The sequence below is a fragment of the Buteo buteo genome, chromosome 2 (genome assembly GCF_964188355.1).
Source record: "Buteo buteo chromosome 2, bButBut1.hap1.1, whole genome shotgun sequence".
NCBI lineage: Eukaryota > Metazoa > Chordata > Aves > Accipitriformes > Accipitridae > Buteo > Buteo buteo.
In genome coordinates this window covers 62,031,400-62,045,646 of record NC_134172.1, presented here as the reverse complement: position 1 = coordinate 62,045,646, position 14,247 = coordinate 62,031,400, and the positions used below count along the sequence as shown (strand labels likewise).

Here is a 14,247-nt window from a genome sequence, read left to right as displayed (position 1 = left end):
GGCGCCCCCCCAACCACTCTTGGGGTCAGGCGCATGCGCCGTCTGCCCCTGCGCGCGGCCCCGCCCCGGGCGGGGCGGGCTGCAGGAGGCCCTGCGCGCGCCGGCGGGCCACGCCCTCCTTGGGCCGCCTGGCCCAGGCCCCGCCCCTCCCTGGCGGCGGGTGGTGGAGCCGCATCGAGGCGGCCATTTTGTGGCGCTGCGCGGTCCGTGGCGCTGGGCTCGGCGCGGAGCGGGGCCCGGGGCAGTTCGGCTCCGTTCTAACCCTTTTTCCCGTACAGATCCCTCGGTAAGAGCGCGGCGGCGCCCGGGCGGGCTGGGCTGGGCCGGCTGCCTTGCCCCGCGCTGCGGGCCTGCGGCGCGGCGCGGCGTGGCGAGGCGAGGAGGGGAAGCGAGGCGAGGGGAGGGAGGCCGGGCGCGTCGCGGCTGGCACGCGTCCCCGCGCACAAAGGGCCGGGCCGGGCCGAGCGACGCCTCCCGCGCTGCGGGCAGCGGGGCGCCGAGCGGGGGCCGCTTCCGCCTCGCCGCGGCTTAGCGTGCTGCGGCCGGGGGTCCCGGGCCGCGGGCCGGCCCTCGCCCGCCCGCTTGTTCGCTCCCTTCCTCCCGCCCGCCCGCCGCGCCTCCGCCCGGCGGCCCGCGGAGCCGCGCGGCCGGCGCGGGCAGGTGAGTATGTGCGGGCCGAGCGCAGGCGCCGAGGGCCCGGCCGGCGGGGGCGGCCGAGTGACCTTGCGGTGGTGCCGGAGCCCGAGCCGGGGCCGGGGCGCGGGGGCTCTGCCGCCGGCGGCCGGGGCGGTCTGGGGGTCGCGCGGGCCGGGAGCGGCGCCTCGCGGGCCTCGCGCTGCGGGGGAGCAGCGGGGCCGCGGGAGTTGCGCGCCCGGCGCGCGCGGCGGCGCGGTCCCGTCGTCGGCGCCTCGCCCCTGCGGCGCGGGGCCGCTCCCGGTGGGGCTCGTCCCGGGGGGGGCTCGGCGGGGCGCCGGCCGCTGCTCCTTGCCCGGCCCCGCGGAACGAAGCGAGGCAGGCGCTCCGGACTTCGAGGGGAAGGTCTCTGGTGCCTGCGGCGCTGCCGCCGCTTTCTGGGGTTACCCTCTAAACACCACTTAAGTTGCCGTGCAGTAACGTAATGCTCTTCTCCACTAATTAAAACGAGCTCTGTAAAAAAAACAAACCAACAAACAAAAACACTCCCCCCCCCCCCCAAAAAAAAACACCCCCCCAAAAAACCCCGAAGCAACAACAACAACAAAAAAAACCCAAAACAAACTAATGTTGAAGTGGGTCCTGGAAGCACTCTGGGAGTCGGTGTGAGCTTTCTTTCGAAAAAACTCTTGGCTCTTGTTGTACTCACTCTTAAACTTGTCCATTTTTCTTAGTGATTTTTCTTACCCACCTCGATCTGCTGGGTTAGGCAGAAAAAATCAGCAGGTTGTTTCCTTGGTGGACTTCTCTTAAGGTTGTTTCATCGGCTGTTTTGTGTCCAGTGGATAGTGGTTCTGTCTGTATAGCTGATAGGGTGTTGTGGAGAGTCTCTCCCATGAAGTCCCAGAGGTGTGGTCTCAGCGTTGTGTGGGAGCACCTGTGCTCTAGCCATTGTTTGCCTAGTTCATGTGCTGTTGTGCATCGGGTTGATTGGAAAGGATGCCTTTACGTACAAGAGTGATGGGTGGTTTTCTTAAAAGTTGAGAGAATTTGTTGGCAAACAAAAGTAGATGGTGTTTGGTGGAAAGGTGAAACATAGGAGAGTGGAGTTTTGCACCTTTTCTGAAGAATGCTGCTTGGTTTTGTTTATGTTGTTTCACATTGTAGCATCTTGTCTTAGTCCACTGCAAATCTTCAGCTTGTTTTCAGTATTGTGAAGAGGAGCATATGCAACGCTGTGGTTGCTATACTGGAAATACATCAAATGATTTGGGTTTTTCTTCCAAATGGGAAGTTCCTTGCGCACAAAAGATTTATCTGCTTCTTGAAGCAGGTGTGTTTCTACATGAAACTGTTTTTCAGGCAGTTACATTCTTTTCTGCGTTGTAAACTACTGTTTTGATACTGCTAGATATGAAAGTATATAGTTGAATCCTGCTAATATAGGATCGCTTGTTTCTCTTAAAGGTCTAATAAAATAAAAGGTGGTCTTCTAAATGCATTTGCCATTTTAATATAAGTCTGAAGAGCGTAGTTGTATCTTTCTCACTTCTAAGTCTGTTGTTAATGTCCTGGAAAATCTGTGAATTATCTGTGTTTGATTTAATTCCCCATTAGGGAGTTTGTGGATGGTTTGATAGTACTTCTTTAAGTTCACTTTGGTAATCAGGCTTATAACCAAAAATGGCTTGTTTGGGTTGTGTGAGGAGGCGGCAGTTATCTGTTCTTAGTCTGATTCATTCCTGGATAGTTTTCCAAAGAATCGCAATTTCAGTATGAGATGGTCTACTAAGCAATGAAGGAGCAAGGGTCTTCCGTCCCTTCTTTAAATACAAAATACATATGTTGCCACTTAAAATGTTTGGCTCTTTTGTTGAGTTGTAATCCTAGGGAGACAATTTTTATACAGGGATGAAAAAAATGGGTATTGATCAGGATTTGGATAATGAAATGACAGAGTACAACTGAAAATACAGTGTCTCGGTGGGGAGTTCTTGCTGTGTGCTCTGTAGAGGCGATTGCCTAGAGGTGGCTGCGAAATGTCACTTAGTTTCACCAGTTTGTGTGACTCATGAAGAATTCTTCACATGCAGCAATACAGAGGTTTTCAGAGGTGCAGCTTATGTTGTTCTGTTCAAGTAAGATGTGCAGTTGGAGGAAGAAATATCATTATTGATGGAGTAAGGGTTTGTTAAAATTCAGGGGTTTCGAGTATTTAATTCTCTTTCTTTGCTTTTGAAAGAGTGATTTGTTCATCTATTGGTGATGGGAAAATTTGAAAATTTCTTTGAACGTTTTCTGGTTCTTTTTATATTCTTTGTGGAAGGCATATTCATGTCTTGAAACCATACAAAACCTGCAGTGCAATTGCCAACAGGTCATACAGGGATAAGGTATTAGAAAATGCACTCTTGTGGTTGTTGTAATGTCGCAGTGCCTTGTGGTGGTCGCAGGTTTGAACTTTCTATATATACAGTTCTTTGTGGACTGTTACTGCTGTTGTGTTGCCTGCATTGATTTTTGCCTCCATTTATTCTTTATTGCAGTCTAAAAGTTGGTTTTAATTGGTTGCCCACAGGATTGGCTTGGCTTCTGCTACTTGTTAAGAAAAAAACATCTGTCTTTGCAGGTAAGAGCATTTGAATTGAAGACTTCTTTATATGCATATTGAGTCTATCTTAAGAAATATTTGAAGCTTTTGGAATCTGTGAATTGGTGTCAAAACACTTGGGTCAAATAATGTATCGCTAGTGTCTTTACTTTGACTCCCACTGGTGATGGTGGTTCTGACAATGTTGTTCTTGTAAACAGAATTTTCTGCCAAACTAATGTTTTGTTGTTTCATCAGCATGTGGTAGTCTGGAACACTCTCCCAGTTATTTTGCACTGTTGGAAAATGCAGCTACTTTGCTGCAGGCCACAGGTCTGCATGTTTCTAACTATCGGAGTTTAGAAGTGTACAGCAATTGGTTCTAATTAGTTTTTGCAGCATTTAAAGGGGTCAGATAGTTTCAAATTAGCTCAGAGATGACTATCTTAATCTAACAGGTTGATTTTAGCCTTTTAAGAAGGAAAAGCAAAATTGTAGTCTGCAGTTTTAGCTTTTGCTAGATAGCCTGGATACTTAAAATTCCTCCTACAATATCAGTGTTATTCCAGTTCTTAGTCTTCATCCAATAATTGCCAAATACATTGTATTTGTGTTTGTACCGCGTGGGTATTGTACTTTCATATTCCCCGGGGACTAGGTTGAATCTTCTGAGCTTCTCTTAATTTGAAAAATGTGTACATCTTAAAAGGCTACTTTGGCGTTTCTATCAATTTATGCATATGACCCAAATTCTTATTTTACTGACTAGTACATAGATGGAAGTACTAATATTGTCATCTTGTATACCTTTTTCCAGTGTAACATCAACATTTTTAAAGACCTTACTGTCAAGACATAAACATGCTGTTAAGGCTCATCAAATGAGTTGAATCAGATTGATTGTTGGCAGCCGTTTACTCTCCATTTTTGATCTCAGCTTGTTAATGGGGATGGATTGTCCATAGTACAACTCTAGGATTTTGTGCTTCTGGTCTCTCAAAAAATATACCAAACATACAACATGACAACAAAAACCACTTTTGCCTTGAAGTACCTTTTTGTACAGGTGGAAAAGCAGGCAGCCTGAGAACACCTCTAACAGCCCAACAGAAAGCCTTCAGTGCACGCTTAACAGGCATGTAGCCGGTTCTGTCTGAAGTTAATGTTGCCTCTGCATGTATGTTGATCTTTACAAGTGAACAGTGAAATACTTGAGCAGGCTTTGCTTTTTCATTAGTTGGAAAATTTGAGTGAGTGGGTTATTGTCTCATAAGTGCATTTTGGAAAAAATCAGGCTTCTGGTTGTTTAGAAATGTGAAATTTGGCCCTTTTGGTCCTTGTGATTTTTCTTTAAATCACAGCAGCAAAACTAATACTTTGTTAAAACACTGAAATCCTGAAAAAAACTGAAGCAGTTCTGTTCTGAGTTGACAAAATATTCTTTTGCCAAAAATATTTGATGGAGTAAAGTCCTTAAAATTCTTTTTATTCATGCTGTGCTACTGTTAGGTCTTGCTTAATAGCATGCATGGAATTAACTACAGTGAAGTCATTGCAGCTAGTTTTTCTAGCAACTATATGCCTAAGCAGCTGTTTGGGTTCGTCAATAGTGATTTAGTGGATCTAAATAGAATACTTAGTAACAAAACTTCAAGATATCTCTTAGCATTTAAAATGAAGTTCTGAATTTAGTGCAAGATTGAAACACTTGCATTATCCCAAAAGTTATGTAAATGTTAAATACTTGAACTCTTAAGAATTCTTTTGCAACCTTATCTGTTAATTTGTCTTCTGGGCTAGATTCATGGAATCATTAGTAAGTGTAGTTATCTAGCAGGTGTCAGTTCTGATAGAGAATATATGATGTTCTAAACTAGCAGATCTGAGCAGAAAAACCTTCCCAATTTGTCTTTGTTCAACTAATGGCCAAGTCAGGTCGTCATCCCTTTTGTATTAGTAAGGAAATAAAAGTAATCTCCCATTTAACACAAGGAACTTCAAATGTCTTCGCTCCTGATGCATAAAAATTTTTGAAACTAATTTCTTCGTATAACAGTTAATAGAGAAAATATAAACCTCCTAGCAAGATTTGCTATTAGTAGTGTTTTAGTTTTCAAAGCATAGGTGTGAAATCAGGCATGCTTTTAACCTACTTGCTTGCCTCAGGATCATCTTATTCAAAAGCAATCCTGTAGCATAATGTAGTAAACTTCGGTTTTACAATACCCTTTAGTATGGCTTCCTTAAAGTAGGCAGAATTTTCATTTTAACTTTAGCTTCAGAGATAGCTATCAATGTTAGGCAAACTTAAAACTATAGAATCATTGAAAAATACTGCTGTTTTAAAACAGTGCAAAAAGTCTTACATGCTTTCTTAGATATGTACATAGCATAGATAGTTCTTACTTTGACCTGTTGTTTTTTTTTTTCTACATGGGCCAGTTATTTTGCTGTTGGAAAATGATTGGGCAATGAGCTTTATTCTCAAGTTAAATGTAAGTGTCACCCTAAGTGATAAATGCAAGGATGTTGCTTTTGTTACCTCGCCGTGGAGATGGGAAAGTTGCTTTTAAAAAAAACATAGTCCCTGAGGCGCTTAGTGTATATTCCCCTTTCTGTTGCTGCCATCCCTTGGTGGAGGAGTGGTTTTCTTAGTGGTATGTACAACTAAGATTTTTTTAGACGTTCTCATGTTTGTCTTGCAAGTTCCAGTCTCTCTTTCAAGATGGTGTAGTAAGGAATTGGACACTCATTCACAGTGGCTAGAGCAGCAGAGCTAATTTTGTGCCAATGGGATTGTTTGCTGTTTCCTTGAGGAAGAAAGGTCCTCTGCACTTCTCTGGTCTCAACTGCATGTGGACCAGTGCCCTGTAGTACCCCAGTATGTTGTGTGAGTTCATTAGTGTATGGAAGGGGTTAGCTGTGGTTTATTGGGCAACAGAACAAAGTACATAAGTACCCATTTGAGTAATGTGAAGTTCCATCATGCAAACAAAATAATTGCTTCTTTTTTTCCCTGTAGAAGAATTGTTACTTTTGTTTTCATTAAGTACTCAATTCAGCCTTACCTGGCGTGGTTAAATTGTTGGATGGTGGCTTTATCTGGTAGCTAAGGAGGTATTCAATGTGTGTCTACTCTAAAGTGATTGGAAGACCTCGACAGGCAAATGCAGCTGACTTAAAGATTTGACTGTATGCTGGGATACAATATTTAGCTGAATGTGAAATGGGAGATAGATACTGATTATAGTTGGTCATAGCTTTGGTATACGGCCAGAAGTCTTTGGTGCGCTGCCTCTTGGTGTTGCATTGTATCATCTGGTTCATCCTTGATTTCAAATGCTTAGTTAACACCATTTGTATGTGACTAATGGGAGCCTTGGAGGTCTTCCATACAGATACTGAAATGCCTTGTACTTAGGAAGTTTCAGAGATGAAGTTGCTCAGGTGAAACAAGGTGCTACTGCTGATGGTTTAGGATGAGAGGCTGTCTTCTGAACTGGTGAATTTTGCTAGCATTAGTATGATGCTTTCAGTCTTTACTGAAGGTTTGTCAAGAATAAGTGAGAATTACCTAGTTTCCTGTTCATCTTGAACTTCTGGTATGACCTCAGGCTCCTCTGTAGTATGCGTACAAGGTAACTGTCAAGATCTAGCTGTTCAAAATTTATCTTAAGCTTCCACTAACCTCAGCTGCAGAGGTAAAAGTCACTTACTTGTGCCTGAGATGGAAGGTGTAATATTAGACAGAACACCTGCAACTATTAAAAAATTATACCTTGTTTTTGAAAGTTGTGAAGGCCAAATATCTAGCTAGGATATGCAAAATGTCTTTGGCTAGTTTATAACAGTTGGTTAACTTCATGGTTGGCTTGATCTCTTGCCTTTGCTAGGAGAAAAACATGAGTATAATCTAGATGGTCTCTGTTAGGATGTCGTGTGAGTCTCACTGTTGCTAGTTGTCCATAATGGGTTTTTGTTCATAACCAACCGTTACGTTCCTAGTTGTTTTCACCTGGCAGGAGATGAAATTCCCACCCACCCCCACCTCCCACCCCCCCAAATGAAAGAGAACTGTTTATTTCCCTAGGTGTGCAGAATTTTTCACAGTCACTTTGCCAGGTACAGTGGATACCATATCAGTGTATGGTAAATTAATTTTGTTTGCTTGGCTAAAATACTCATTTTGCTTATGTTCCATTAAATATTCAACTACTGATAAAATAGTTCTGATTTTTGCTGTTTTAGTTTTTGGGTGTTTTTTTACTGACACATGTGGGTCTTAGTTTAACAGTTATTTTGGAATTTCTAGTGCAAAATGTATACTGATTGTGTTGGTAAATGTTTTAATACTTCACTCTGTATGAAGTAAACATGAATAAGGAACTTGGAATATAAACATGCTTAATCTTTGCAAGATGTTGTTAGGTGTATGTAAACAAATATAGTAGATGGTGTCTGTAGGTAATTGCATGGTGTCATAAACAGTAGTCTGACATAGCCGTTGCCTTTTCTCATCTGCAGGTGTGTGTTGTTTCAGCGCAGCATGGCTGTGGTCATCCGCTTGCAAGGTCTCCCGATTGTGGCGGGGACCATGGACATTCGCCACTTCTTCTCTGGATTGACCATTCCTGATGGGGGCGTGCATATTGTAGGGGGTGAACTGGGTGAGGCTTTCATCGTTTTTGCCACTGATGAAGATGCAAGGCTTGGTATGATGCGCACAGGTGGTACAATTAAAGGGTCAAAAGTAACGTTATTGCTGAGCAGTAAAACTGAAATGCAGAACATGATAGAACTGAGTCGTAGGCGTTTTGAAACTGCCAATCTAGATATGCCACCAGCAAATGCTAGCAGGTCGGGACCACCACCTAGTTCTGGAATGAGTGGAAGGGTTAACTTACCTACTACTGTACCTAACTTTAATAATCCTTCTCCTAGTGTAGTAACTGCTTCTACTACTGTGCATGAAAGCAATAAAAACATATCCACATTTTCTACTGCCAGTATGGGGACTGCACCTCCAAATCTTGGGAGTACCTTTGGTAGCCCAACATTTAGCTCAACTATACCTAGCACAGCATCCCCAATGAACACAGTACCTCCTCCACCAATCCCTCCTATCCCAGCTATGCCATCTTTGCCACCAATGCCTTCTATTCCCCCGATACCTGTTCCACCTCCTGTACCCACACTGCCTCCTGTTCCTCCGGTTCCTCCGATACCCCCTGTGCCCCCTGTACCTCCAATGACACCTATGCCTCCCATATCAGGAATGCCTCCTATGAATCCTCCACCCGTAGCACCTTTACCCACTGGAATGAATGGGTCTGGAGCAGCAGTGAATATGAACAGCGGCTTGAATCCATTGTTTATTGGTCCTATGAATCCTGTAAATCCTATCCAGATGAATTCTCAAAGTAGTGTCAAGCCAATTCCAATCAATCCAGATGATTTGTATGTCAGCGTTCATGGAATGCCCTTTTCTGCAACAGAATCTGATGTGAAAGACTTTTTCCTTGGGCTCCGTGTGGATGCAGTCCATATGCTGAAGGATCATGTAGGTCGAAATAATGGAAATGGACTAGTTAAGTTTTTTTCTCCTCAAGATACATTTGAAGCACTGAAGCGAAACAGAATGCTGATGATTCAGCGCTATGTTGAAGTTAGTCCTGCAACAGAGAGACAGTGGGTGGCTGCTGGAGGCCACATAACTTTCAAGCAAACCATGGGTCCCTCTGGGCAGTCACACCCTCCTCCTCCCCAGGCTCATTCTAGGTCCAAATCTCCTAGCGGACAGAAAAGGTCACGGTCGAGATCTCCCCATGAGCAGGGTTTCTGTGTTTATTTGAAAGGTCTTCCCTTTGAATCGGAGAACAAGCATGTGATAGATTTTTTTAAAAAGCTGGATATAGTTGAAGACAGCATTTATATAGCTTATGGACCTAATGGGAAGGCAATTGGAGAGGGTTTTGTTGAGTTCAGGAATGAAGCTGATTATAAAGCAGCTTTGTGTCATCATAAGCAGTATATAGGGAATCGCTTTATACAAGTTCATCCAATTACTAAAAAAGCAATGTTAGAAAAGATAGATATGATTCGTAAAAGATTGCAGAACTTCAGCTATGACCAGAGAGAAATCCTCATGAATGCTGAGGGAGAACCAGGCTCACCAAAATTGTGTGCACATATATCTAATATTCCATACAATATAACAAAAATGGAAATCCTTCAGTTTTTAGAGGGACTGGCAGTAGAAGAAAACTCTGTACAAATTCTTGTTGATAATAATGGGCAAGGTTTAGGACAAGCACTGGTTCAGTTTAAAGCTGAAGATGATGCTCGTAAGGCAGAGCGTTTGCACCGTAAAAAACTGAATGGAAGAGATGTTGTTTTGCGTTTGATAACTGTAGAAGAAATGAGAGATATTGAGAGAAGCCCACCATCTCAAGGGAAAAAGATACTGAAAATACCGATACAAGGAAATGCAACTGTGCCAGGAGCACAGGGTGCTGGTGGGGATGATCATGCCTTCTTGGGGGGAAATTCTAAAGATGCAAACAGTGGTCCTCCGTTTAATTTCCCTGGTAACTTTAGCGGGTCTGGCACATTCGGTCCCCCTCTACCACCACCTGGAATAGGTGGTTTTCCTGATTCTAGACCAGGAATACCTACAGTTGCAACTAGCGGTTTACCTGGTGCAGGTATTGAGGTCCCAGGTTTTGCAGGTGGTCCTGGTAATTTGAGTGGGCCGGCAGGTTTTGCAGGGGGTCCTCAGACTTTTGGTAATGGTCCTGGTAATTTAAGTGGACCCCCTGCCTTTGCTGCTGGTCCTCCAGGAATTGCTAGTGGTCTTGGACATTTAAGTGGACCTCCAGGGTTTGGACCTGGACCAGGAAATATACATATTAGTGGACCTCCAGGTTTTGGAACAGGGTCTGGGAAGCCAGGACCAACTGTCATTAAAGTACAAAATATGCCCTTTACTGTTTCGGTGGATGAAATTTTGGATTTCTTTTATGGTTACCAAGTGATCCCTGGTTCAGTGTGCTTAAAATACAATGAAAAAGGCATGCCCACTGGAGAAGCAATGGTTGCATTCGAGTCTCGTGATGAAGCTATGGCAGCTGTTGTTGATTTAAATGACAGGCCTATAGGCTCCAGAAAAGTAAAACTTGTTTTAGGGTAGCTGTTAATATGAAGTAGTTGTAGAATAGATACTCATAGTGCTGTGATAAGTGCATCCGGATTGGTTTTTATAGTATTTCCAGGATAGAACCTGTGGATTGTTTAAATTGTAAAACAGATTGGTTTTGATAATTGAGCACTGGGTTAGCCATTACATGAGAAACACTGCGAAGATAGATGTGCAGTGGATTTTCCCGTACAAATATGTGGAAAAGCTAGACAGATTCTTATTCATCATAGAAGTTCGGTAAACTATACTGGATGCAGTGCTTATCAAGGAATCTAGATTGGTTTTACGTAGTTTTGGATAAGGGAAATAGATGAATTCAGTGAAGCTCTTCAGTGGGTGCTCTTGCAAGCCATTGTAAAATAGATAGCTATTTCTAGATTTGGTTAAAAGCTGGCTGAATTTGCTTTGTTTACAGGTCAAAGCTTTGTTTAAAGTCCTGATTTTACTCTGCAACTGAACGAATTCTCAGTGTACACAGATTAATTGTTTTGTGTATGTATCTTTATTTTTTCCAAGATTCTCACTGTATGAACAGTTGAATTATGCCCATTGCTGATGTGTCTACCAAACTAATTCCTATAAGTATGAGCAGAATCGTTCTGTAAAATTCAAGCTGTTCTTTGTGGAATAACCTTTAGTTATTTATATATTGCAATTATTACTGTGCAGAATAAGACTTTTGCCACAAGTATAGCTAACCTCAAACATTATCATACGAGTTTTACAGTACACTTACGAAACATTTGCAGCGAAGTAACAACTTGAAAATGCGCTTTATTGTTTAAGTAGCTTGATTTGTTAGGATTACATGAATCAGTTGGGATAGGATCTTTGACACTCGTTGGATATTGATGTTGTATTTCTCATGTGTCTCTTGAACTCCTTGCATAGAGTCTCTGCTGAGAGAACCAAAGTGGTGATTATTAGTAGAAGATTGGAGTCCAGCTAAAGTTTTACATTAGTTTATATATGAAAGAAACTTTTCTCTTCAGCAACTCTGTCATGAATTACTGCTATGGGTGAATTCAGAGATAAAATTTATTTTTCTCCAAAACTTGAAAATACTGAGTTTACTATATATTTTTGCAATAAAGTTGTGCTGTTGTATTCAAAGTCTGTAAAGAGTTGCCATTTTCTTTGCTGTGCAGTAAAACTTTCCATGGAAAAACAGATAATTGGAAAGGAAGTAGTTACACAAGTGAAAAGTAGAAATTTTTTGGTTCATCCTTGCTTGGTTTATGATAAATTTTAAGACTTGGGCATTGCCTGAAAAATTCTGCTATTCCCTGCAAATCATTGTACTTAAACATAGTAAACTTTAAAACCATTTTGTTTTTTGGTCAAAGAAAAACAGTGCCTTTTGGTGTTGCATATCATGGAACACTGAAGTGTATAGTCAGGCAAAATTGAGAGGTGCAAGTGGCAACAGTTTTATTCATGTGGTGTGTAGGAGAGATTTGAAAACCTGTGCAGTGCTGCATCCTGAGAGGATTTCACAGTACAGGAATATGTGGAAGGATTGTATAAAGGTGTACTTCAATAAAGAGGCGGTCGCATTACACAGATGCTTCTGTAATTCATTAGCATAATTTTGTTTTGACAGATTACTAGGTGGTCCCAACTTTGGAAAAGTCATGTGATTTGTATATACTGTTTAAAATTAAGCCTCCTGTTAATAAAACTGTCTGTCTCTGAAGCTTCATGTTATGCGTTTCAACAGTCTTTGGGAGTAATGTTTCAACAGCAGATCTTTTGTTTCTTTCTTTTTTTTTTTTTTCCTTTGAAAGTCTGAAAGTACTTTTGCTGATGTCAGAAAGATGTGTGATTAGGAGTCAAGCCTTTCAGTTTATTTTAAAAATTTTGCTCTTTGTTTTTTAAACAACTTTTATTAAAGTTTCATACTATATTGGAGTTATTTGGGTGCTCGTTTCTTCATGTTTCATATTAGAATAAAATTACTGAAAAGGAAAACTTGGCTTCATTGTTCACAGAATTGATTTAAGATATTAGTATGTGTTGACTTGTGGAAACCCTTGATAACTTTTTTCAAGTTCAAATGAATCACAACAATGCTTGCCTTGTTGTGAAATGTAATTAAACTACAGGTGTCTGGAATTAGCTACACAGTTCTGTGTTACTGTCTTTTGATTTCACGTCTCGATCCTCTTAGTAATGGATACAGGGTTATTAGTGTTTGTGTTAGACACAGCATATGCTGCAAAACATGCTTGTGTGCCTGTTCCTTTGGACTTTCTAAAAGTGCAGGTTTGTTTTGGAAATCTTTTGTTTTCTGATTCTTAATTTTCTGTATGGTCTAAAGATGTTTAAATGCTTCTCTAAAAAAAAGTGCAAACCAATACAAAAAGCCGTTGGTGTTGGGAACATTGACATGGATGGAATGCTTAAGTGGAGGATTTGGGGTGGGGAAGGGGCTCTTGCCAAGCAGTTGATGCTCTATATCTTTTAGCATAAATTAGTAGTAAATGAGTAAATATCCCCTCTTCCTTGAGAGTAGGCCCTTGGTAAAAATAGGAAGTCATAGCATATTTAGAATTTCTGTATGTGCTATAAACAATACAGCTGCTGTCCCAAATAGTTACGGTTGATCTTTTAAAGCATATATAGAGAAAAGTTCATTATCACGTGTCACTCATGAATGTAAGACGTTTTCTATAACAACTTGCTTTCATGTTAGAAGCAGCCTTAAACTGCATGTCATGCTAAATTATGAGGGATACCCTTATATTAACAGACTACATGGCTAGATTTGATAAAATTGCTTACTTTGCATGTGTTTATATTCATGAATAGCCTTGAAAATAAGGGGTAGGACCTCTGAGGTCCCGTCTCCACTGTGGAAGGTATGTAACTGCCCTTGCATATACACTTCAAGGCTGGCTGCTAACGAGGTAGCAACAGAAAGAATCAGCTAATGGACACTGCTCAAATTTTCAGTTGTTTTGGCCTTGAAGCTTGGAGTGTCAGGAACCGATATCCTGCTTAGCCTCGTTGGAACAATGCAGTCAGTGACACTGATGTCCCAATTTCTTCTTCAAGTTATGGAAAGAAGGTATTTGTGTTTATATAACTAGCTAAGATGGTGTTTTTAGCAGTTCCTTCAGTGTTAGTGTCTAAGTACTACTTCTAAAACAAGTAAGTGGTAAAGTGTTAACATTCACAATGTGATTTCTGTTAAACATACATACTTTTGTTGTCCCATTCACAAGAGAAAGTATGAATATAATAAATTATTCAATGATGAACTTGTGACCTATATGGAAGAACTGTAATGGTTAGACGAAAGTGTGGCTTTAAGTTACCAGATTTTCAAGCAGTTGCAGTTGGATTTTGTTTTTAACACAAGTCAATTTTGTAATATCACAGACAACATTAAAGCCATTTCTTTAATGATGAATTGTTGCCACATTCTAAATGTAGATATATGAGAGGTTTGAGGCCTTGTAGGTTTAAAGAAAACTGAAGGATACTTTTTTTATTCTAAGTAGTGTTCCTTTCATAGCATTTTAATGTTTTCCTTGAATGTCTGTGCTCTGAATTTGTTGTGAGTGGATAGGAAGATCAATGCAAAACTGAAGACTGTAGTTGTGTGCCAATTGACATTGGAAGGTCTGCCTTCTAAAGAATGTATGTGCTGGTCAGTTCTGCTAAATTGCTCAGGCTGTTGTTGCCTATACTGTGTGAAATTAGCAGCTTGTTTTGCTGAGAGTATTTGGGTGCACTAAAGACTGCAGACTCTAGAAAAAAAAATTTTTTTTCCACTTATGTGGGCACACCAGTGGTGCATCAACTGCAAATAACAATTTCA

General features: G+C 41.7%; 2 protein-coding genes across 4 annotated transcripts in view; both read left to right on the top strand.

Moving 5' to 3' along the window:
* The first annotated feature begins 150 nt into the window (after nucleotides 1–150).
* RBM12 (RNA binding motif protein 12) lies at nucleotides 151–12,332 on the top strand. 3 transcript variants are annotated; one of them, XM_075057438.1, is made up of 3 exons: nucleotides 151–286; nucleotides 3,180–3,262; nucleotides 7,748–12,332. In XM_075057438.1, exon 3 carries the CDS (start codon nucleotides 7,770–7,772, stop codon nucleotides 10,410–10,412), a length of 2,643 nt encoding a protein of 880 aa, XP_074913539.1. In that variant the 5' UTR covers nucleotides 151–286; nucleotides 3,180–3,262; nucleotides 7,748–7,769; the 3' UTR covers nucleotides 10,413–12,332. The 3 variants fall into 3 exon arrangements, with proteins under 3 accessions (XP_074913539.1, XP_074913547.1, XP_074913557.1); XM_075057446.1 differs by having other exon boundaries at nucleotides 163–286; nucleotides 3,212–3,262; XM_075057456.1 differs by lacking the exon at nucleotides 3,180–3,262 and having other exon boundaries at nucleotides 187–286.
* CPNE1 (copine 1) overlaps nucleotides 220–14,247 on the top strand; it is a 48,341-nt gene continuing 34,313 nt past the window's right edge. Inside the window, 2 exon segments of the mRNA XM_075057470.1 lie at nucleotides 220–286; nucleotides 3,212–3,262. The gene's annotated coding sequence lies outside the window, so the exon portion shown is untranslated.

Bases quoted from the DNA above. Each gene is read 5' to 3' on its own strand.
- RBM12 (XM_075057438.1), top strand. From the start codon at position 7,770: ATGGCTGTGGTCATCCGCTTGCAAGGTCTCCCGATTGTGGCGGGGACC.